General features: G+C 43.1%; 1 protein-coding gene across 1 annotated transcript; it reads right to left on the bottom strand.

Moving 5' to 3' along the window:
• Positions 1-3,976: 3,976 nt before the first annotated feature.
• LOC147328672 (NLR family CARD domain-containing protein 3-like) lies at positions 3,977-22,202 on the bottom strand. Its single transcript, XM_086297132.1, has 8 exons — positions 21,583-22,202; positions 15,821-16,152; positions 15,409-15,723; positions 11,184-13,032; positions 10,820-10,993; positions 10,295-10,468; positions 9,753-9,799; positions 3,977-6,202 (listed from the first exon to the last, which is right to left on the bottom strand). The coding sequence occupies exons 2-8, from the start codon at positions 16,092-16,094 to the stop codon at positions 5,655-5,657; spliced, it is 3,381 nt and encodes a 1,126-aa protein (XP_086153258.1). The 5' UTR covers positions 16,095-16,152; positions 21,583-22,202; the 3' UTR covers positions 3,977-5,654.
• Between the last annotated feature and the right edge of the window lie 736 nt (positions 22,203-22,938).

Genomic DNA, 22,938 nt, shown 5'->3' with positions numbered 1-22,938 from the left:
CGATAACGGAGTTCTGGCTGATTGGAGCCGGCTTATTGAAGCACAGGACGCAGCTACAGCTGTTCAAAATCCCATAAGGCTGGCCGGCATGATGGACGATGTTTTGAAAGCAATATGGATAACATGTTGGAGAAGAACGGGAATTGAGAGACCTGGTGACCTGTGACGGACATTAGACCAACTGTAAAAATTGGATGCAGTTGTTGGCACTAAACCCAAACGTTCACCATCTTCACTCATGTGGCCATCCCACTGGCACCAGCTGAAGGCTGCCGAGGTCGAAGCTGGCAACAAATTCTTCCATGATAACAGGATTGTTGTCTTTGTCCCTCCTTCAAGGCCGCCCACGCTGATCGAAGAGTGTTGACTTTTGCTTAACCGGGTGAAGGGACACTCTCTCTCGGTTGAACATGGCACACACACACACACACACACACACACACACACACACACACACACACACACTCACACACACACACACACACACACACACACTCACATACAGACACACACACTCACACACTCACACACACTCACACACACACACACACTCACACACACACACACACACACACACACACACACACACACACACACACACTCACATACAGACACACACACTCACACACTCACACACACTCACACACACACACACACTCACACACACACACACACACACACACACACTCACACTCACACACACACACTCACACACACACACACACACACACACTCTCACACACACACACACACACATACAGACACATGCATGTATACTGACACAGACACACACCCCCTCCAAACGCCTTCAAAGCTCATGTCTTCCATGTTGTGAAATGTGATGATTCCTGTGCTGAGGTGTTTTTTCTGTTGTCAAACTGATCTCCCCGTTGGAGCTCAGTCCGGGGGGGTCTTTTTTCTCCTCGTCTTTCCTCGTGTTGTGCATTTTCCATTGTTATGCCTCTCTGACCTGTCAGCCCCATGCGATGTTTGTGTAATGTATGTATGGTCGGACAGGTAAGACGGCGCTGGCACGGCTGGCAGCCTTAACCCAATTTCCCTCGAGATGAATAAAGTATTTTCAATCAATCAATCAAGCAATATATACTTGCGTTTTTCCTCAATAGTTTGGTCACGTTTACTGTCTAAGGACAGCGCAGCGAGCACTCTCTGCTTATGAGCTAAAAATAAAAAACAAAACAAAAAACAGCCCGTTCGTGTTGGTGGAAAAATGCACCATGTCGACCAATCAAAAGTGATATAGCAACATGACGTTTACGAAGAGGGGGAAGATTTAGGAGTGACGGCGAGAGAGAGAGCGAGTTTTGAGATGTGAGAGATTTGTGACGTTTAGCGTGTTTGGAGTGTGTAGTTAATGTGTTGTCTTGTGTAGTTAGTGTGTAGTGTTGTGGATAGTTTTGTGTTGTGTGTCAGAACAATGAGGCGGCTGCTGTCTCCAGGTAGAAACAGGAGTGACACACCTGCTGCTGTCAGACCTGCAGGCATCAGGCTGTGATGTTTCCTTTATAGTGGACAGAAATATTTGCAGTGGCACAAATAATTTGTGGCACCTTATTGAAGAACAGCTGATTGTTCTGTAAATAGTTTGAAATGGTTATTTAAAAAAAGGGTCAAAGGTAAATGGCTGCAAATAACTTTGTTTGAAAACTTGTGCATATGATTTTAAAATTGGCCGTTTATAATTTAAAGTTATGAAATATGATTCAATGAACATGTTTGTGGTTGTTACAGTAAAAAAACTTTTCTACTCGAATTTGATGTTTTTTGTCTGATTTTAGATCAGTTGTTACTACAGTAGTCAAAATGAAAACACGACTGTAGATTCAGACACGTGAGGCTGTGCTGATGAGACCAAACAAGGCAAAGGAAACAGTTTTAAAGGTGAAACGTGGAGGAAACATCAGAAGTGGTTAAAAATGGCCGATTACACCCTGGACCTCAGAGGGTTAAACGTGTTTTTTAAAGTAACACAATAGTTACTTTTCAAGTAATTAATTACTTTTAGAATCTTGTAACTCAGTTACTAACTCAGTTACTTTTTTACAGAAGTAACTAGTAACTATAATTAATTACTTTTTCAAAGTAACTTGGCCAGCACGGATTGTCACACACTGCAGTGAAACCAAGAACCCAAGCACAACTTTCAGTTTTCAATATCAATAATAAAAAAATAAATATTCATATGCAACAACATGATGGTATATTAATTTTTTTAATTATTGATATTATCCAGCTGCTCTGAATGCTCGGGTTCAGGCACTATTTTGTACCCTTTGATCTGTATGAGGTCATGCAGAGAGAGGGTCTTTGTATAGTCATCTCACATACTGAAGCCCCACCCACTTGCTGGACAGGCCTGTTTTTGTGGTCAGCCAGTCAGAAGACATTTGGCCAAAGTGGAAGGTAGTTTCAAAGGGGGAGGAGCTAAAAGAGCATGTTTATGACATTTATGAAGCGAGGGGCCGAGGACGAGATAAAGCCGGATGTTGTTGTCCTGACCTCAGATTCCCCAGCATGAAGCAGACCACCAGTAAAGCACTGACAGACAGACACTGAGGCTACCCCGGCACTCAAGCACTGTTTCCCAGGACTGAGGAGGCCGAGTTTATCTCTGCCGTCTGATTATCACCGCTAACATTCCTCTGGCCTTTATTTTTAAGTGTAAGTGTGTGTGTGTGTGTGTCACATTCTCACAGTGCATCAAACACTCCACCTGTATCTCACAACCTCCAGCCTCTCTCTTTAAAGTCCACAAAGACGGAGGTTGATGCAGGCACAAAGGTTTGGTCACAGGTGTCAGGAACTACTGGACTCAGAAGCAGACGGTGGTCAGGAGGAGGAGGAATGGGCAGGGAGCTTTGAAATAGACACCAGACACATTTTATTTTTGTGCAGTTTTTCCACACTGTGCCGGAGGTGTGGTCCATGACTCGGCTGCAGGGGAGGAGCGGCACAGTGAGCTCAACGGGGTGGTGCTGGGGCGGCAGGTGAGAACACAGCTGGTGGCGTTTGGCCTGATGACAGTCTTTCCCCCTTTTTTAGCGAGACGGGAGACGAGAGGAGGGAAGCTTGAGACAGCTGAGACTGGAGCTGACCAGACTGAACTGTCACAAAAGCAAAGTCAGAAATAAACGTGACATCGAACTGTGTGTGAAGTTCATTTTATACACACGTCGCTAAAAGTTGAGCTGTTTCCTGTCGAGCTGCTGCAGGTTTACTGTGCTCCATTTAAACTGTATTTCTGTACGTACAGTTTACGTGACGTGGGCTCAGTGTGACCTTCAGACAGCCTGCAGAGTCAAACTCATCAAACTCACTGTGCCTGGTTATTGGTGCTCAGCAGCTGGAAGCGCCTCCGCTCGTCCTCTGTGTTCTTGCCGTTTTCCCTTTAAATCTGTCACATTCAGATCCTAACAATTTAATGACAACAGCCCCGAGTTCATTGAACCGCTGTAGGTTCAAACAAGGATGTGTGTATTTTCCTCCAATAAAAAAAAAAAAATCTAGTTTTCTATCCAGCATAGCTACCCAGTGACAGCTTTATAAACAGAACCATCTTTCATTGGTTTTTAAACTGTAGGACCAACTTTCACATTGCAGTAACTGTTTGAGGAAAAAAGGAAAAGCTGCTCGCCTCCCAAAGTGTTAAAAGATGCACAGAAGAGCTCTGATGGCAAACTTCACCTCCTAAAAACAATGGTGTTTGATTCCAGTGCAGGTGGTGGGCGTGGCTTCAGTCTGCTGACTCCACCCCTCAAAGATCAGTACAAACGTCACCACCCACCAGAAACATGGTTGAACATGAAGTAGGGCTGCTCAATTATGGCAAAAATGATAATCACGATTATTTTCACTGAAATTGAGATCTCGATTATTTGACGATACTTATTTAACCCTATAAGACCTACTATAGAACCAAGTCCGCCAGAGCTTATATTATTTTATTAACATGCTGTGGAGCCATTTTTGGGAGCATTTCAAGTTGCTATACATCAATACAACTGTTATAGCCCATATTTTAATAATATGTATGCATTAAGTCCATAGTAATTACATTAATTACAAAAAAGTGCAATAAACTACAAAAAAATTGAAAATCGTTTTTGTTTTTTTACATATATTTCTACTTGGAGAAATTTAAGAGGTTTATCCCTCAAAACTTTAAATACAAAAAAGTTCCAAAAAATAGTTTACAACAGGAAATTTATTTTGAGTGTCTTCATAGTTTTATTTTGGAGATACAGCAATTTTTATATATACTGCAGGAAAAACAAAAAACAATCCTATGATGCAAATTTGCAAAGAAAACAGCAGGTGCGTCAAAATAAAATATTTCCAGCAGTGCAATCTGAGTTCTAAGCATCCCAGAAACTATTCAGAAAAGTATAGAGTCAAACATGACTTATAAAAACACCAGTATAGGCTTTTAAGGCCTACAAGTAAAAAACTACATTTTCCGCGAAAATGACGTCACTTCCGGTTTCGGACAGGAAATGGCGGACATGCGATAGTTCGCGTTGACGTCGTTTTCATTGTGGGAAGTGTTACGAACAGCTGATCGGATCGGCAAAGCCTGTTTCTGGAATATTATGTTTTTGTTCCTGCAAGAGCTTTTTATGCAGTTTTTGCAAAGCTTTATGTGGAAGGAAACCGTGACCGAGGACAAACTGATGGCATCAGATGTAAGTACAACTCCTCCGGTTTCATATGCAAAACAAATTATTGTGCTAGCTTACACGGTTCCGGTTCTACAGGGATTTAAAGGGTTAACAATAACAATGTATTGAATAATTCACCGGAAGGAAAGTTCTCCCTGTCTCTGCCCCTCCCTCCCATTCATTTGAATACATTGCATTACAGCTCCCTGGATCTACCCCCACCATCATATGTACTGTTTATCGGCTACCTGAGCAAAATGAGGAGTTTTTAAATGACTTTGCTGCTCTTCTCACTCACTTCTCTGAACTTTCTCCAAATCTGATAATTGTTTGTGACTCCAATATTCATATGGACAATGACAAAATCCTGCCTGGAACGTTTTGGGTTTTCCACTCATTCTAAAGGACATATCTTGGATTTGGTATGTTGTTCCGAAGACATATATGTATTTCTTGTCCCCCCACCTCGTTTTTGGTTTTTGCCCTTTATCCCCGTCCCTCTTCCCCGCTGTTTTTCTTTCCCTCTTTCTTTCCCCAGTCACGTCTGTCCCGTGTGGAGCAAGTGAAAATAAAATAAACAATAAAAACAAAGATCAATCAAATAGACCAATTCAGCAAGGCTGGGATGGTCCATTTGGCAAAGTAAATCCGTTGGGCATCTTTCTTTGCCTTCAGACAATAATTTTGGGTTAGGGTTAGGGGTTAGGTCGGTGGTGTTGCTCGTGAGCACAACGACCAGCTGTGTCCAGAAGATTTAAGTTATTTATGAACCCAGTGGGCTCGTTTCAGCGGCCTGATTTACAAAAACATAGAAACATAGCAAAACACACACAAGTTCAAAGACACGTCAGTGAGAAAGTACGATAACAAGAACACGCCTACATATTCAGCCACCCGGAGCATAAAGGCGCTGACTTCACGTCACAGTGAGTCAAACATCAAGTCGCTTTTCGACATAAGCCCAGACTCTCGTTTCTACGGAGAACTCAGAAACACAGAAGAACCGAACGACAATGTGCAGAACCCAAACCCAGGATAAAGGGGTTCAGTGAATGTGGTGTGGAAGGTGTGGAGGAGGGTCCTTGAGCCAGAGCAGATTCTGTAGAAGGACAGCGTGCCCGCAGGCCAGTCCACATACACTCCTGCTCTGTTAGAGACAGAGGAGAAGGAGGAGGAGGAGATGTCTTTCCCTGTGTTGTTGTGCCACACAGAGTAGTGATCAACATCAGAGCACATCAGACTCCACGACTGACCGTTGCATCCAAACTTGCAGTCGATACTGTCTCCTCTCCTTCTGATTCCTCTGTAACTGACTGCGATATCCACCACTCCTTTCCACTCCACCTCCCAGTAACAGCGACCAGTCACACCGTGCTTGCACAGCAGTTGAAGGCAGAAGTCAAACCTCTCTGCGTGCTGGGCGTAAGGCTCCTGCGTCGACAGTGCTGTCACTTTCCTGTTGTTGTCGGACAGCTTGAGGTTTCTGTTGGCTGTGCTTGTGTCCAGTGTGAGTTCGCAGAAATCTGAGAGAGCGGAGAAGAAACAGCAGCAGCGATTTGTCATATTTGCATGCTGAGTTAAGATGGCGCCGGTGTGCTTGACTTGCCATGTGTCTGTCTCGCCACTTTTTACCCTCCCTTTTCCCTTTACCTTCACTTATTGACCTCGGCACTGTGTTTTTTATTATTTTTTTTCTAGTCGTATGTTCATCTAGTGGTTGTGCACTGATTACATATGACAGGCAAACACTTTTAAATCTTCGTTCTTTCCATTTGTTTTGAGCCAACCCCTGCTGGAGTGTGGGCAGCGCTAATCTACCACAACTGGATTCGTCCTTCAGCTTCTCCTCCCTAATCTCCACAAGAAGCGCTACAGGAAGCGGGGAAGAAGGAGTGGCCGTCGCGTCCGTCTCAGGGCCTTTCTCAGAGCCAGAATTACGGACCATGTACATGCTCACCTGGACACGCCATCATTTTCTCCCTGGACTGCTCTGACGCTAAGTTGCTTAATCATTGCTGGATTTACCCAGTTGATCATCAAGCCTCCTCTGCCCGTTCTGCAACACGCTTTCCTGCTCGGATTTGGATAACGTTGCGCCAACGGGGATTTGTTGAAGCAATCTAAGCACATCGTGCTTCTAGAGGTGACTTACTACCCTGGCCACGGATTGCATTGCTTAATGTCAGGTCGCTGGTAAAAGACCTTTGTTTTAAATGCCTTTTCTCTACTAACAGCCTTGATGTTTTATTCCTTATGGAAACCTGGATTCGCCCTGGTGAGCTCATCCCTTTCTCTGAACTTCTTCCTTTGGACTGTGCCTATTTTAGTTCACCGACGCTTTCTGGTAGGGGAGGTGGTTTAGCCTCGGTTTTTATATATGACGTATATAATGTTCGGTAACCTTCCTCACCTAACTTTGCTAGCTTTGAAGCTCAGTTATTGGAGATGACTGCTTCCACGAGCACTCTGTGTGTGTTGGTCTACCGACCACCCAAATATGACGAGTGTTTCATCTCTTGGGTTCCGTTCTTTTTAAATATGACTCTGTTCTTATTCTTGGTGAACATACACATCTGTTGTAAGGATGGCCTGCTTGCTTAAGACTTTCTGGCTTTTATGGACTCTTTTAACCTCCTTCAGTGGGTAAATGAACCAACCCACGTTAAAGGCCATATTTTGGACTTGGTCTTTACGTATGGCCTGGATATCTGCATTAAGGATATAAATGGGATTTCAGATCATTTCCCAATTATTTTTGATATTGGCTTATCTGCCGTTGGACCGCAGTCTGTAGCTACTTCTCGTCTGCTACGTGTACTCAGCTCTGAAGCTGTGTTAAAGTTTGCTGTGTCTTTTTTTAGTTTTGGCATTCATGATACCTGACTGCTGCTCAGTTCGCTCATCTGATGGTTATGCTGATATTTTGTTATCATTATTTTCATCTACCCCTGATTTGGCTGTACCTGACGACTGTTCTCTCTGTTCGGTTGATGGTTGTGCTAATATCCCGTTATCTCTTTGTTTTTCTATTCCTGATTCTGTTGCTCCCACTAAAATGAAGCGCCCTAGAACCTACTCTCATTGCTGGCTTAACGATACTACGCGTGCCTTACGACATGTTTGTCGCCGTGATGAGAGAAAGTGGAAAAAAGATAAACTTCAGGTCTCTTATGATATGTTACAGACTAGCCGCTCACAGTTTCAAACTGCTAAAATGGCTAAGGCATCTTTTCTTTCCAAAGTCCTTCTGGCTTATGGTCACAACCCCCGTATGCCGTGCCCGTGTTACTTTCGACTCTGAAGCAGCTGGTCGATCAACTGAAAAACACCAATGCTGTCTTTGATATTCTCCCATCACGCATTGTTAAGGGCTGCTATGATGTAATTGGACCGAGCATTTTATTCTTAATGAATTTTTCTCTACTCTCTGGATCTGTCCCACTGGCCTTTAAGCATGCTGTAGTCCAGCCTATTCTGAAAAAAAAGAATCTTGATTGTTATGATCTCTTGAAGTATAGACCGATCTCTAAGCTTCCGTTTCTGTCCAAGATCCTGGAGCGACTAGTTCTTTCTCAGCTTCAGGCATATTTAGACACGAACAACATTGCAGAGAAATTTCAGTCTGCCTTTAAGCTGCGGCACAGCACTGAAACGGCCTTGCTTAGAGTTCTCAATGACCTTCTTGTAAGCACTGACTCTGGACGCTCTGTGGTCCTGGTTTTATTGGACCTTCCCTCTGCTTTTGATATGGTCGATCATAACATTCTTCTATTAAGACTTGAGCATACTGTGGGTAAAAGAGGCACTGCCCTTAACTGGTTTAAATTTTATCTCGCTGACAGGTCTTTTTCGGTTAATTTGGGCAACTTCTCATCTTCATCAGTACCTTTACGCTGTGGTGTATATAATGAGAAGAGAGGCCCTGTTCTCTTCTCATTATATCTGCTCCCCCTTGGAGCAATTTTTGAGAAGTATAATATTGCCTTTCATTGCTATGCTGATGATATACAGATTTATTTTGAGATTACTGACGATCTTGCTATGTCTTTTCACTATTTTCCTGAATGCATGCGTGAGGTTAAAGGTTGGTTCAAGAGTAATTCTCTTGTCCTGAACGAAAAGAAAACGGAGATCGTGGTGTTCGATAGTAAAATCCCCCGCGACCAATTGTGTGCTGCTCTGATGCCTTTTGCTAGCTCCCCTTCTGATTATGCCAGTAATTTGGGCATATTACTGGATAGCTCGTTTAAATTTGACAAGCAAGTGTCTGCTATTGTGAGGTCTACTTTTAATCAGCTGTGCCTCATTTCTAAGGCTAAGCACTATATTCCACACAATGACCTGGAAAAACGTATTTACGCATTCGTGACTTCCAGGTTGGACTACTGCAACTCTCTTTACATTGGCCTTTCCTCCTCCCTTCTCCTTAGATTGCAGACTGTCCAGAATGCGGCGGCACGCCTTTTGACGGGTAGCAGGAAATCTAAGTGCTCCTTTCAGAGCACTTAGATTTCCTGCTACCCAACTTCTTCTGGAGCAACCGTGTTCTCGGCTGAAGTCTCGGGGCGACCGTGTGTTTGCTGTAGCTGCCTCAGTCTATGGAACAATCTTCCTGCTGCCAGCCGGGCGTCTGACTCTATGCCATTGTTTAAATCACGGTTAAAGACTTATTTATTTAATCTTGCTTTTCCATCTAGCTAATATTTGGTGTGTGTGTTGATACATTTTTATCTGTTATGCTTTGTTAAATACTTGTATGTATTATGATTGTCATGGTTTTATGTTTAATATGTGCCGGGTCCTTTCTCTTTCTCTTTTCCCTCCCATCTCCTTTTCCTATCTTATTTTGTCAAGCCCCTTGGTATACCCTTGGTTTTTTAGTGTGCTTTAGAAATAAATATTATTATTTGATTATTATTATCAGTTGATGCGACGTCTGCTGATTTATGAAAAGACTGAAGAAAAACATCACAATGATTCATTGTTCTGGCTCTTTAGTCAAATTCAGAATAACCTGCAGATTGAAGCTATAACATATGCTGACTTCATGAATCAAAGAGAACAAACACTCACATTTCTTCAAACCAGGTTTCAGCCTCTGCTCTCCACCATGCTCCAGCCTGGATGACAAACAAAGTCTGAATGACACTTCAGAAAGATTTTTTAATGAATCACGACCTTCAGTCATATCCACCACTGAGATGAGCTGTAATCTGTGCTGCACACACAGACAGTCATAACTCTGAAGTGTGTTTCTGTTTGTGGTGCATTCTAGTGTTGCATTGAAGATTTTGTGTAGTCCAAAAAAGTTGACGTCCACACTCAGCCTCACATTCATTGTCTGATGACGACATTCACTCCGAGTCAGGTGGGCCCTTGTATAAGACGCTTTTTAGACTTAACAAAGACACACTCGCCCAGATGTTACATTAAATGTTAACAAACAATGAATAAAGTCTCAGATCGTCTGATAACCAGACTAATTGAACATGGATTTGTCTTTAATCCAAGACTTCCCAAAGACTAAACCTTCAGTAGCTATTAGCAGCTGTGAACCAGCCAATCCCACCAGTGTGACACAAAAACACTGTGTGAGTCTCATTTTAATCTCTTGCCTGAGAATTTTAAGCTTCCAGTGTTGATGCTCCACTCCAGCAGAAAGCAGCTTGGTGGCAGTGTCCCCTGGATGGTTGTAGCTCAGGTCCAGCTCACTCAGATGGTAGGGGTTGGCTCTCAAAGCTGTGGCTAGAGAAGTACAGCCCTTCCCTGAGATCATACAGCCTGACAGGCTGAGTATGCACAGAGAGAGAGATATAAAATGAAATCAGCTCGAGATGTTATTGGTATCTACTACCATACGAAATTTAAACATGATAACTTGAAAACTGTGGATGCTAGACTGTTAACAAGCAAACAAACTGAACTGATTATATGTGCCTTATCTTTGAGGGGAGAATGAACAAAGCCATGATGCTCTAACTGTCTGCATAATGTCGTCACTGGAATTTATATAGATTCATTTGCTGACACAGAAAAATAAGACAAAAAATGTAATGCTTTACGTTTAATTGAAATTTACAGGCAATGTTCTTTCGGTCCTTACACGTGTGATTGTGGGGGGTTGAATGATCTGGACTTACTTGAGTTTCTCCAGTCTACAGCTTGGACTCCCCAGCCCAATAGACAACAGCTTCACTCCTGAATCGTGCAGGTCGTTGTTACTCAGGTCCAGTTCTCGCATGCTCGATGGCTCAGAGCTAAGAGCTGAGGATAGAGCTGAACAGCTTCTCTTTGACAGATTGCATGCACTCAGCCTGGAGGAGAGTTAGTGAAACAAAGTGATACTCTTTCACATGGAGCAAGAATAGCAACAACAACAACTATACAATTTTTTGTTTACTCGACTAAAATGATTCAGTAAGACAAATCAGTATGACACAGACTGAAAATGTTATTGGTTGACAAAACCCCTACATACGTATTACGTATTATCTGTCCACCTACAGAACTTTGCTGGCTTCTTTCGTTATTGGTAGCAGTCTCAGAAAAGCATCCTCTGAAGCAAAAACTGAGTATTTCTTCAGATCAAACACGCCCAAATCTTCTTCCGATGACAGCAAGATGAAGACCAGAGCTGACCACTGAGCAAGAGATAGTTTTTCTGTGGAGAGCCTTCCTGATCTCAGGGACTGTTGGATCTCCTCCACTAGAGAAGAATCATTTAGCTCATTCAGACAGTGGAACAGATTGATGCTTCTCTCTGGAGACAGATTCTCACTGAGCTTCTTCTTGATGTACTGGGCTGTTTTCTGATTGGCCAGTGGGTTACTGTCCGTCTTGATCAACAAGTTCTGTAGTTTCTCCTGGTTGGTCTGCAGTGAAAGACCCAGAAGGAAGCGAAGGAACAAATCCAGGCTTCCATTTGGACTCTTTAAGGCCCTGTCAATGGAAATCCTGTGGATCTTCTTCGAAGATGTTTTGCTAAAAAGGAGTCGAAGGTTTTTCAGAGACATTCGTGGTAAAGGCATCACATTTTTGTTGCTGTTTATTAGAGACATCTTCACATAAAAAGCAGCCAGAAAATCCTGAACACTCAGATGGACGAAGCTGAACATCTTGTCTTTCCCTTTCCTCCCTCGCTCCTCTTTAAAGATCTCTGTGGAAACTCCTCCACATGCTGAGACAAAGTCAATGCTGCTCTCTCTCAGATCCTTCTCATAGAAGATCAGGTTGCCCTTTTCCAGCTGCTCAAAGGCCAGTTTTGCTAATGACGTAATGTATTGAATGCTCTTCTCTGGGCCATACTTTTCTTTTGTCCGATCAATCTGAAACATCAGGAACTCTGCGTACATCTCAGTCAGAGTCTTGGGCAGCTCTCCTCCCTCTCTGGTTTTCAACACATCCTCCAGAACTGTTGCAGTGATCCAGCAGAAGACTGGGATGTTACACAGGATTAGGAGACTTCGTGATGTTTTGATGTGGGAGACAATCCTGTTGGCCTGTTCCTCATCTTTGAATCTCTTCCTGAAATACTCCTCCTTCCGGGGCTCAGTGAACCCTCTGACCTCTGTGATGCTGTTTATAAACTCTTGGGGGATCTGATTGGCTTCAGCAGGCCGTGTGGTTATCCAGATGCGAGCAGAGCATAACAGTTTTCCATTAATGAGTTTTCTTAGCAGGACATCTGTTACTGTTGCCTTTGTTACATCGACAGAGCGAATGTCTTCAGAATGAAGGTCGAGATGAAGGCGGCTCTCATCCAGCCCATCAAACACAAACAGAAGTTTGAATTTACTCTTGTCATAGTTGGTGATTCCTGATGACTGAACATCTGTAAAGATGTAATTAAGAGCCTCCTGTGGGATGCCTACAGTTTCTGGGATGCATTCATGAATGAGCTCTGCCAAACTGAACTTTTCTCCCTTCAGAGGATTCAGCTGACGGAAGCTGAAGGGGAAAATCAGATGCACATCTTGATTGGATCTTTTTTCAGCCCAGTCCAAAACAAACTTCTGGACAAGGAAAGTTTTTCCAATTCCTGCGATTCCATTGGTCATCACTGTTTTGATGGGTTTGGATTCTCCAGAAGGATGCTCAAACATGTCTGTGGGTTGAATTGATTTCTCTGCTTCTGCTGGCTTCCATGCCTTTTCTAACGTTCGGACCTCGTGCTGTGTGTGGAAATGTGCGCCACACCTGGCTGTGATGTACAGCTCTGTGTAGATATCAGCCAGATGCTGTGTGTCTTTTGCCCACTCTTCTTCTGCACCCAAAAATTTATCCTGGAAATTTGACTGAAGCATCTGCTGGTAAAATGTGATGGGATGTGGCTCTGGTACTGGAACCATCATATCTATGTCAAAAATGAAGGATAAAAAAACGAAAGTGTAAAGTGTATAATTAAGATATCGAGGATTATTCAGCCCCGAGCCCATATCAGGTTTACTGGCATAAATTACGATGTTTCAGCTGTTTGTAGTTATTATAATTTTATACATTTTAAAATATTCCTTAAACCAGTGATATAAAGACTAGTGCTAATGAAAGTATACAATGGTCTACTCTTTTGGTTTCAGATGGTAGTAGTTGTTACCAATATGGAGAAAAAAAAATTTTATATAACATTTTGAAAAAACTCTTATAACGTCATTTAAGTGATTTGGTTATGGCAAACAGCAGAAAATGTGTTCATACACTTAGGTTGATATGGGAGGTGAATAACTACAAATCATGTTTTCTTTGCTCAGTTTCCCATGTTGTTATCCTCCCATAAATGGCAGAAAAGAGTGAATAACTTCATTGTTTTAGCTAACTACAGAGACACTACTGCTGTGTTTACCAAGCTTTGAAGTGAAAGTTTCAGTTTAGAACTTTGACCTTTAGTTTAAATCTTCTCTAGTAAGCTATGTCCAAGGTAAACTGCAAGTATGCTAGGTAGTATATAGAATGATTAAAACACAATAGTCTAGTGAAATCTCCAACTAGGGCTGAGCGATATGACCTAAAATCCACATCATGGTATAATTTGAAGCATGTGCGGTAACAATATGTATCGCGATATATTCTTTTCTTCTGTATAACGTATTTTACACACTATAAGGCGCACTTAAAATCCTATAATTTTCTCAAAAATTGACATAGCGCCTTATGTATGAATTCTGGTTGTGCTTATTGACCTCAAACCGATTTTATGTGCTACACGGTGCTCAAAAATCTGTCAAAAATGTTTTAGTCTGACTTTGCTAAGCTACGAAGCCGCATCGCTTGATGGATTGTTGGAGCATTACAGCTGCCGTAGTCAGGAGTGTCACGGAGTAATCTGGGTCCTAAACTCTGTCAGGTTCAGGTCCCAAAGTCAAACGATCACTGTGGCGTCACTGAGAGTTAAAAACTGTCTAAATTATTTCATCTTTAATAAAATGATCAGCGTTGCTGCTTTACCAGGTGTAACAATTAAGTTTAACATCCAGGCATCCATGAAAACAGAATTTATTACATTTAACAGAGTTAGAAGTTAGCAGGAAGTTAGCTCGCTAGTTTCGCTAGTTACCTAAACATGATATAGCATGTTCAGACTGAGAGATTTCTAAAACAAATTCAAACGTACAGCTCTACTATCACTTCCAACATAAATGAAGATAGAAAACTAAACAGCAGTGACGTTTATAGGGTTACTGAAGTTGGGCTAGCTGGTATATAATGTTGTGCTACGTGATCGCTAGCAAAACAGCTACGTTAGCATAGCATTAGCACAGTGAAGCTGGAGGATGAGCGCTAACTTCTTTCCACTCAATAAAAGTTAACATGAGGGTTTCTGGTGGTTAGGGACAAATGCAATCACATGGCAGGATGCTGTAAACGGACCAAACCTCAGTCAGGAGAACAACTGAGATAATCCATCCACAATACGAGGTTAGTCATTAATATACTGCAACAACATGGGAATAGAGCAGCTGCAGAGAATTCAGCATTAATGAATCAATGGTATGGAAGTGGAGGAAGCGCAGTTTTTGGCTTTCCCCATATTCCAAAAGTGCTCCGTCTCTTTGCTATTACTGTCGCCCGCCATAATTTCCAGTTTATGCTGTTTATGCTACTTTCTCTGTATCTATGAAGCGCCTTGAGGCGACTTTTGTTGTGATTTGGCGCTATATAAATAAAATTGAATTGAATTGAATTGTTTGCAGCCGCTGAAATGCTTTCGACCAAAACAGGCAGCTTGATGACACCATCAACATGCGCTATCGTAGTAGAGCGGTATAGTCAAAATGTCTGTGAAGGTTCTCAGTCATCCAGGTCATCGTAGTCAAAGGAGCTTGCAAAGAAAAGCGTCTGGGACCCACACCCAGTTTCCCACCTTGGCTCAGGCGATTAGAGGATCATCAGGGGGTCCTTTTGTCCCTCTGTGGGGGGAAACTCCCACTAGGTTTATATCTGGGACTCTCCACCATTTGACCTTAGAACTGAAGAAGCTTCTCGGATGAGAGATGAAACGTCTTCAACCAACTTAAAGAAGTCCAGACGCTTTTCTTTGCAAGCTCCTTTGACTATAGTCAAAATCTCTACTGTTGGCCAAATTTATATCGTTTCTACCGCCCATCCCTATCTCCAACCTTTGTAAAGTTAAAATTCAGTAAAAGATTTGGATTAGAAATGCAACGACATCACAAATATTGAGTATTTGTTAATTAGCCAATCATCACGTTATCAAACCTGACAGTAGTTTTACCATCAGTCTCAGAAGTAGGAGCCTGAGTCTTAGAGGAGAAAATTCCTTTCTTCTTTTTAGCCTTCCCAACACTGCCGTCATCTCCTTTCTTCTTCGTAGTCTTCCCACCATCTTCATTATCCGCTTCTTCCTTTGAAGTCTTCCCATCACTGTCATTGTCCCCTTTCTTCTTTGGGCTCTTCCCACCATCTTCATCATCTGCTTTTTTCTTCGAAGTCTTCCCATCATTGTTATCGTCATCTTTCTTCTTTGCGGTTTTCCCACCATCATTTTCATCCCCTTTCTTCTTTGAAGTCTTCCCACCATTGATGTGCACTGATAGACAAACAGACATTATGAGCATTAAAAGAATATAACCTGCACTTTGTTGAACCTTTTCAGACAGCAGTGTTTGTCTCTTCCTGTGACTGACCTTCGGTTGTTGGGCTGCTGACAGAAAAACTCTGCAGCAGGTCATTTCTGTTAATTCTCTCTAAAACCACCTTGGTCACCTCCAAAGCTCCTTGGAGTTCATAGGTTTGTATGATCAGGTCCACAGTTTCCAGTCGCTTTGACGTCTCCAGACGGCTCTTTCTGATGGCAGGGCGCCCCCGAAGGACATCACCATGCTGCAGGAACCACTTGAATTTATCAAACTCTTCATCTCCCAAATCTTCCAGAGTGTTTAAGAGGTCCTCTGATGTCATCACGTCAGATAGTACTGCAGGCTCTTGTGGTACAACTGCTTTATTGGTCTCTGTTTACCTGTCAAACATGAAATCAGACTTTAAAATATCAGCTGTTCCCTTTATACAAATAAAGTTTATTAACAGGTTATTATGATTCTCTGTTTGTCTAAATTGAGATCAGTTCATGGAGCGCCTCGTTGGAAAATAATGCAAATACAGCATTAGAACTTTGTGGCTGGAAACATGGAATGAGATGTCTGATTGTCAGTGATTGTCTGTAATTGTCAGTGATTGTCTGTAATTGTCTGAGTGTCAGTGTCAGTGACTGCCACTAACTGTCAGTGATTGTCTGTATTTGTCAGTGAGTGTTTGTCCATCAAAAGATGGCGCCAGTGTGTTCGGCAGCCCGTCTCCACTGCTCTCTGCTGCTTCTTACCTTTCTGCTAATATGCTATTCAGGTGGCTCTGCATTGCTAACTTATGACCGGCTTACTCTTCTAAGTCTCCGGCCACCCTATACTTACGGGTCATACTTCCATGGATCGGACCCGTGGTGGAATTTAGGAGATACCACTCTGCTGCGGACGGATCACCTCTCAGGAATGATCTCCGCTTCCTTTGCACAGGAGACGCTACAGGAAAAGGGGTAAACGGAGTGGTGTCCGTGTCCGCATTAAGGCTTACCTAAAGGCACGGCTGGCTTTGACGTCGATGTGGATGCTCTCCGCCTTCCCCCGACTTTCTGGGAGCACTTTACCTTTAGATTGTTTAGGCATCGATGGATTCGCTATGCTGAGTTGCAGGCCCGCCCTGTCGCCCCAGTGGTTTATTCGCCGGCTCCATGTTGGATTAAGCCTCCTAAAGGCGGCGTGTGTTATGGCAACCTATGCCGCCCGAGACGTGCTTCCAACTGCGACTTGGCGTCTTCGACTCGGATGGCGCTATTAAATGTTAGGTCGCTGACTAATAAGACTTTTATTGTGAGCTATTTTTTTACTGCTACAGGACTGGATTTACTATTCATGACGGAAACTTGGATTCGTCCCGGTGAGTCTTTCCCTTTCTCAGAGCTCCTTCCTCCGAATTGTGCCTTTTTTAGCTCACCGAGACCTTCGGGCAGGGGTGGAGGACTGGCAGTGGTCTTATCACTGGCGATTTTAACATTCACATTTGTTGTAAAGATGATGTGTTTGCCAAGGATTTTCTAGCCTTAGTTGACTCTTTTAATCTTATCCAGTGGGTTAATGCACCTACCCACCTTAAAGGACATACCCTTGATTTGATTTTTTCTTATAGACTGGACATTTGTATCAGGGACATCAGCAACATTGGAATCTCCGATCATTTCTCAGTCATCTTTGATGCTGAGTTATGCAAATTGGACCAGAGCTTTGAGGGTCCTCGACGTCTTGTGCGCATAATCAATCCTGGGACTGTGGCTGAATTTTTGGCTGCTTTCTCTAAATCTGTTCTCCCTGACTTTGATCGTTCTACACCCTCTTCAGTTGATGATTTTGCTAACTCCTTTCTCTCTACCTGCTCCTCTATACTGGACGTTGTGGCCTCTATGAAAGTAAAACAACCTAGAAGCTGCTCTCAGCCGTGGCTAAATGACTCTACGCGCTTTACGACGCGTTTGCCACCAAGCTGAGAGACGGTGGAAAAAAGATAGGCTCCAGGTGTCTTTTGATATCGTTCGCAGGACCCACCTGGAATTTCAGAAATCTGCTAAGTTGGCTAAAGCGGCTTTTCTGTCGGGTGTCATTGCGGATAATAGTCACAACCCACATATTTTATTTAAGACTTTTAACTCATTGTCCAACCCTTGTCCTGAAATGCCTAGATTGGCTTCCTTAGCCCGTTGTGAAAATCTTTTAACTCATTTTACAGGCAGAATCTTATCTCTAAGAGTCTCACACCCCCCTGTGATGAGTCAGGCCCCAGCATTACGATGCTCTTCTAACCTCAATCAGTTTGATCCAGTTTCGCTCCCTACTCTTAAGGGTATAACTGATCACCTAAAAACTCAAACGCTGCTCATGACATCCTTCCATCTCGCATTATTAAAGATGGGTTTAACATTATCGGGCCCTGTGTTTTATCATTAATTAACCTGTCACTGTTATAAACACGCTGTAGTGCAACCTATACTCAAAAAGAGCTCCCTTGATCAGAATGACCTCGCTAACTTTAGACCTATTTCCAAACTCCAGTTTCTGTCTAAAATCCTAGAGAAGATTGTTCACTCCCAACTTCAAACTTATTTGGTTGCAAATAATATCGGGGAAAATTTTCAGTCGGGGTTTAAGCCACACCATAGCACGGAAACTGCATTACTGAGAGTCTTTAATGATCTTCTCTCAATTGCTGACTCAGGGCGCCCTGTGGTGTTAATTTTGCTTGATTTGTCCTCTGCTTTTGATTTGATGGACCATAATGTCCTTTTAATGAGGCTTGAGCATCTGGTGGGCATCACGGGCAGTGCCCTTAGCTGGTTTAAATCCTATCTCTCAGAAAGGTCCTTTTCTGTCACCATGGATACCTGCTCCTCCTCCATTGCCCCTGTTACCTCTGGTGTCCCCCAGGGGTTCGTGCTGGGTCCCATGCTGTTCTCTTTATACTTGTTACCCTTGGGCCGAATCTTTGATAAATACAATATTTCTTTCCACTTCTATGTGGATGACATTCAAATCTATTTTGAACTAGCTGAGGATGTCACGTCGTCGTTGCAACACTTCTCCGATTGTATGAATGAAGTTAAAATCTGGCTACTGAGCAATTCCCTCATTTTAAATGATAAGAAGACTGAAATTGTAGTCTTTGATACTCCCTCCTCTCGGGCTGAACTAACTGGTATTTTTGGGCCCTTTGCTGACTCCCTTTCTGACACTGTGAGGACCCTGGGTGTTGTCTTGGACAGTTCCTTCAAGTTGGACAAACATGTGTCCTCTGTAGTTAAATCGAGTTTCAATCAACTACGTCTAATCTCTAAGGCCAAGCCCTACATACCATGTAAGGACCTGGAGAAACGTATCCATGCCTTTGTTACATCCAGATTAGATTACTGTAATTCCCTTTACACTGGTCTCCATTCTGCCCTCGTTCACAAACTGCAGCTCGTTCAAAATGCGGCTGCGCGTCTCTTAACTGGAACTGGCAGGTTTGAGTCTATTACTCCAGCTCTTTCCGACCTGCACTGGCTCCCTATAAAACTTCGTATTGATTTTAAAATCTTATTGCTCACTTTTAAAATCATAAATAGCACCGCACCCAGCTATCTTAGGGATCTCCTCAGCTTTTATATCCCTGGGAGAGCGCTTAGATCAGGCCAAAGGCTCCTGGTGCGACCTAGATCTCGGCTCAAGACCAGAGGTGACCGCGCATTCGCCGCTGTCGCATCCTACCTCTGGAATAACCTCCCTCAAGGCATCTGATTCAATTCAATCTTTTAAATCTTGATTAAAAACTTATTTGTTTAGCCTTGCTTTCCTGCCTCCTACAGCCCACATTTTTGGTGTACTGTAAGTTATCTTTTTCGCTTTATTAATATTTATAATGTTTTAACCTTCAGCCTTTCGGGTTGTGCCTACTATGCCTGGTGTATTATTGGTTAGTTATGTCACCCGCCTGTTAGTATATTTTATTTGTATTTTGTGTTTTGTATTTGTATTTATTATTGCTCTAACTCGTTCTGTGAAGCACTTTGGCATACCTGTGGTTTTTTAAATGTGCTACATAAATAGAATTGTATTGTATTGTCTGTGTCAGTGTCAGTGAGTGTCTGTAATTGTCAGTGAGTGTCTGTAATTGTCAGTGAGTGTCAGTGATCCTTTTTCATGCTTCAGCTCAGTGCTAAAACGGAGCAGCTCTGGTGTCACTCATTGACGCAGTCTCTTTCCTCTGCCTCTCACTGATTGGTGCAGCTTTGTAAACTGCTTTCTTTCATGCACTTCACAAGAATAAAATGATCGTGAATTTCTTGCTTGGTAACTCATGTGTGCTGACAGTCTGATATCACACAGCACCACCCAGCAGCAGCGGCTCACCTGCAGAGCCGCACCCTGCCTGACCGTCAGAGCTGTCGCAGTTTCCAGAGTGGATTTGTGCTCAGTGAGCAGGTTTATGTTGAACTTGTGTGGCAGAAGTTAGAGCTGCTGTTATCCCCGGCAGCTTTATACATCTAAGGCAGCGGTCCCCAACCCCCGGGCCTCGGACCGGTACCGGTCCATGAGTCGTTTGGTACCGGGCCGCGAGAGTTGAGGCTCAGGTGTGAAATGTAGTTTTCAGCGTTATTTTGTTATCGTTTTTATCGTTTCATTCCTGGGTCTTTTCCTGTGTGTTATGAATAAATCTTCTTTTTTTCGGTACCGGTACTAGTTTTATTTTGTTGTATTTATCCACGACACCTTAAAGGCCGGTCTGTGAAAATATTGTCGGGCATAAACCGGTCTGTGGTGCAAAAAAGGTTGGGGACCGCTGGTGTAAGGTATACAGAGACATGAAATAAAACCAATAAAACCACAAGAAATTCACAGTGAAACACAAAACTATGAGAAGGTAATAAAACTGTAAACCTTAACTGCAACCCTGATTCACTGTCTTTAATCTTTACCTTGAAATACCTCATGTCTGTGTTTACTTGGTCTGGCCCGTATATGATAAACCCTATATGAGAATGCTGACTTTAATATATACAGATTCCCGGGAGATTATATCTTACACAGAATGAGATTAAATTCCTGGTGGCAGTGTTTCACATGAATCATATACAAACTGTCTGAAAGCTTTTTTTTCCACAGCGAAGCAGATGATAGACCAAACATCCCTTTGCATTCTTTGCTGTTGTTTGGTGCTACAAAAGTTCATTACAACAACTGAATTATTCAGTCGAGAACTTCTTCAATCTTGTGGAACAGCACCAGTAACAGATGCAAGGTTTCACTGATGGTTACATTAAATCTAAAGATGCAGCAAACGAGCAGAAAAAGGTTTCCTATAACCATACGTGCTGCAAAATAATGTCCAAGCATGACTCGATTTAAACTCTAATACAAGAAGATGATCGTCACAGGTACAGAGAGGAGCGCTCATCACAGCGCCGTGTCAAAGATGTCGTTTTTTACTGGGTTGGTGCAGCTTACATTGTTTTATGTGTGTAGACTTGTATATGCCTGATTATGTTATACTGAGCCATGTTGATTCATAAATGATTAAATAGCATTAATGAGGGTGGATTGAAAAAGTGTGGCCTCCATCCTACTGCTCTGCCTCAGTATTGTTTGATATATAAACTTTTTCATGTAGATGTTATTCGTCGTGAAATCCAGATTTATTTTAACTTGTGTGCAGAAAGCAGCTCTGGGACACACTGTTAATGCATCTGAAGTCTGCTGTAGTAAAACTGGAAACGAATGAAAGTGATGGTTACGCTCAGAGCCCGCTGTATGCAGACGAGTGCATACAGAGAGCGTCAGCAGCACTCGTGAACGCAGCCGTCTGCACTCACCTGTGTTTGCAGAAACACCTGACGGACGCATGCAGCTCGTTCTCTGCCTCCAGGTACGCTCGGTGCCGGGTGAGGTGTGGGCTGTTCTGTGGTCAGGCACTGCGATCTGTAAACTTCTTTCTCTGTGCGGCGCAGCGAGTCAAGTCAGCGGCGACGAGGGCTTCTGGTCATTCTGCGTTCCTGAGAAAGGTGCGCTCAGGTAAACGTCCCTCTGAAGGCTGAGAGGTTGTTATGAGCTGAAAGTCTGCTGACACATTTCATATGAAAAACGTTGGAAGGATTTGGATCTGGGCTCCGCCTCTCTCTGCACTGTCCTTAGACACATTCAGGCAGGTGTGTTCGTCAGGTAGATAAGGTTACCTGCAGCCTCACTTCCACAGAACTGCATCACCCCTACAGCCTCTGGCATTCCTTTAATATATAACATGTGCATACAGGGGCCTGAAATGTTTCCACAGCCAAAGAGCCAATCAAAGCTCAGGACTGAGAGAAAGCAAGTTGGTTTCCTGTCAAATTCTCCACACAGGTCAGAAACTTTTATCCAGAGTGGCTGATGGGAGCAGATCCTTCGCCTCCATCAGGTGCCAAATATTTCACCATCGCCTTTTATTAAAGAATAATCCCTCTGATCGGTTATCATGCACGACAGCACACGGGACTCAAACACTCCCACTAACAAACGTTAATGTGTGAGTCAGTGCAGCATCACCAACTGTGATTATTTGATCTGTCAATCGATTTCTGCGTCACCCCCTCTGATGCATGTTGATCTGATAAACGGCTTAGTTTCATCCCGCGCTCCTTGTTCCAACAAAACAGGAAACAAGCTTATATATGCATTTGCCCTGGAAGCCTGTCCACTCAAACTCAAAGGGGACGCATTTGTGTCACATAATGAGCAACTGCAACCACTAAAGGAGCGAGATAAGTACAGCCCGCAGTGAAAACTGCCAACAGCCTGGAGCAAAGTTTCAGGAGAAGGTGCCAAACCTGCAACGACTGTGTTAAACTCAAACATTTTCCTGGGAATCAGCCGGGCAAGACTGGACCCGTCTGTCTAGATCCTGGGGTGGCAGCGGGGCAGGAGACGTTTGTCCTCAAACCTGCCGATCAGGTGGTTAGACAGAAGATTTGTAGGCTCTTGTATTTCTGCAGGTAATACAGGAACAACAGGACTGCTGTCAGTGTTTGAAATGTGGCACACAGAGGGCAGCAGCCGTCACAGCTCATTAGAAAACAAACTTCCAGTTTAGGTGAAAGTTTCTCTTCGTCCTGGGAATTATTACTCTGCTGTCATTCAGCAGCTTTCCCAGAAATTATAACAAACATGTCCCGGGATGAAAGTCGGGATGGTTT

The sequence above is a fragment of the Aulonocara sp. 'chitande type north' Nkhata Bay genome, linkage group LG6 (assembly GCF_057382095.1).
Source record: "Aulonocara sp. 'chitande type north' Nkhata Bay isolate Kocher_YH1m ecotype deep benthic linkage group LG6, A_spYH_male_GT1.1, whole genome shotgun sequence".
NCBI classification, from domain to species: Eukaryota; Metazoa; Chordata; class Actinopteri; order Cichliformes; family Cichlidae; genus Aulonocara; species Aulonocara sp. 'chitande type north' Nkhata Bay.
This window is presented reverse-complemented; position numbering and strand designations above follow the sequence as displayed.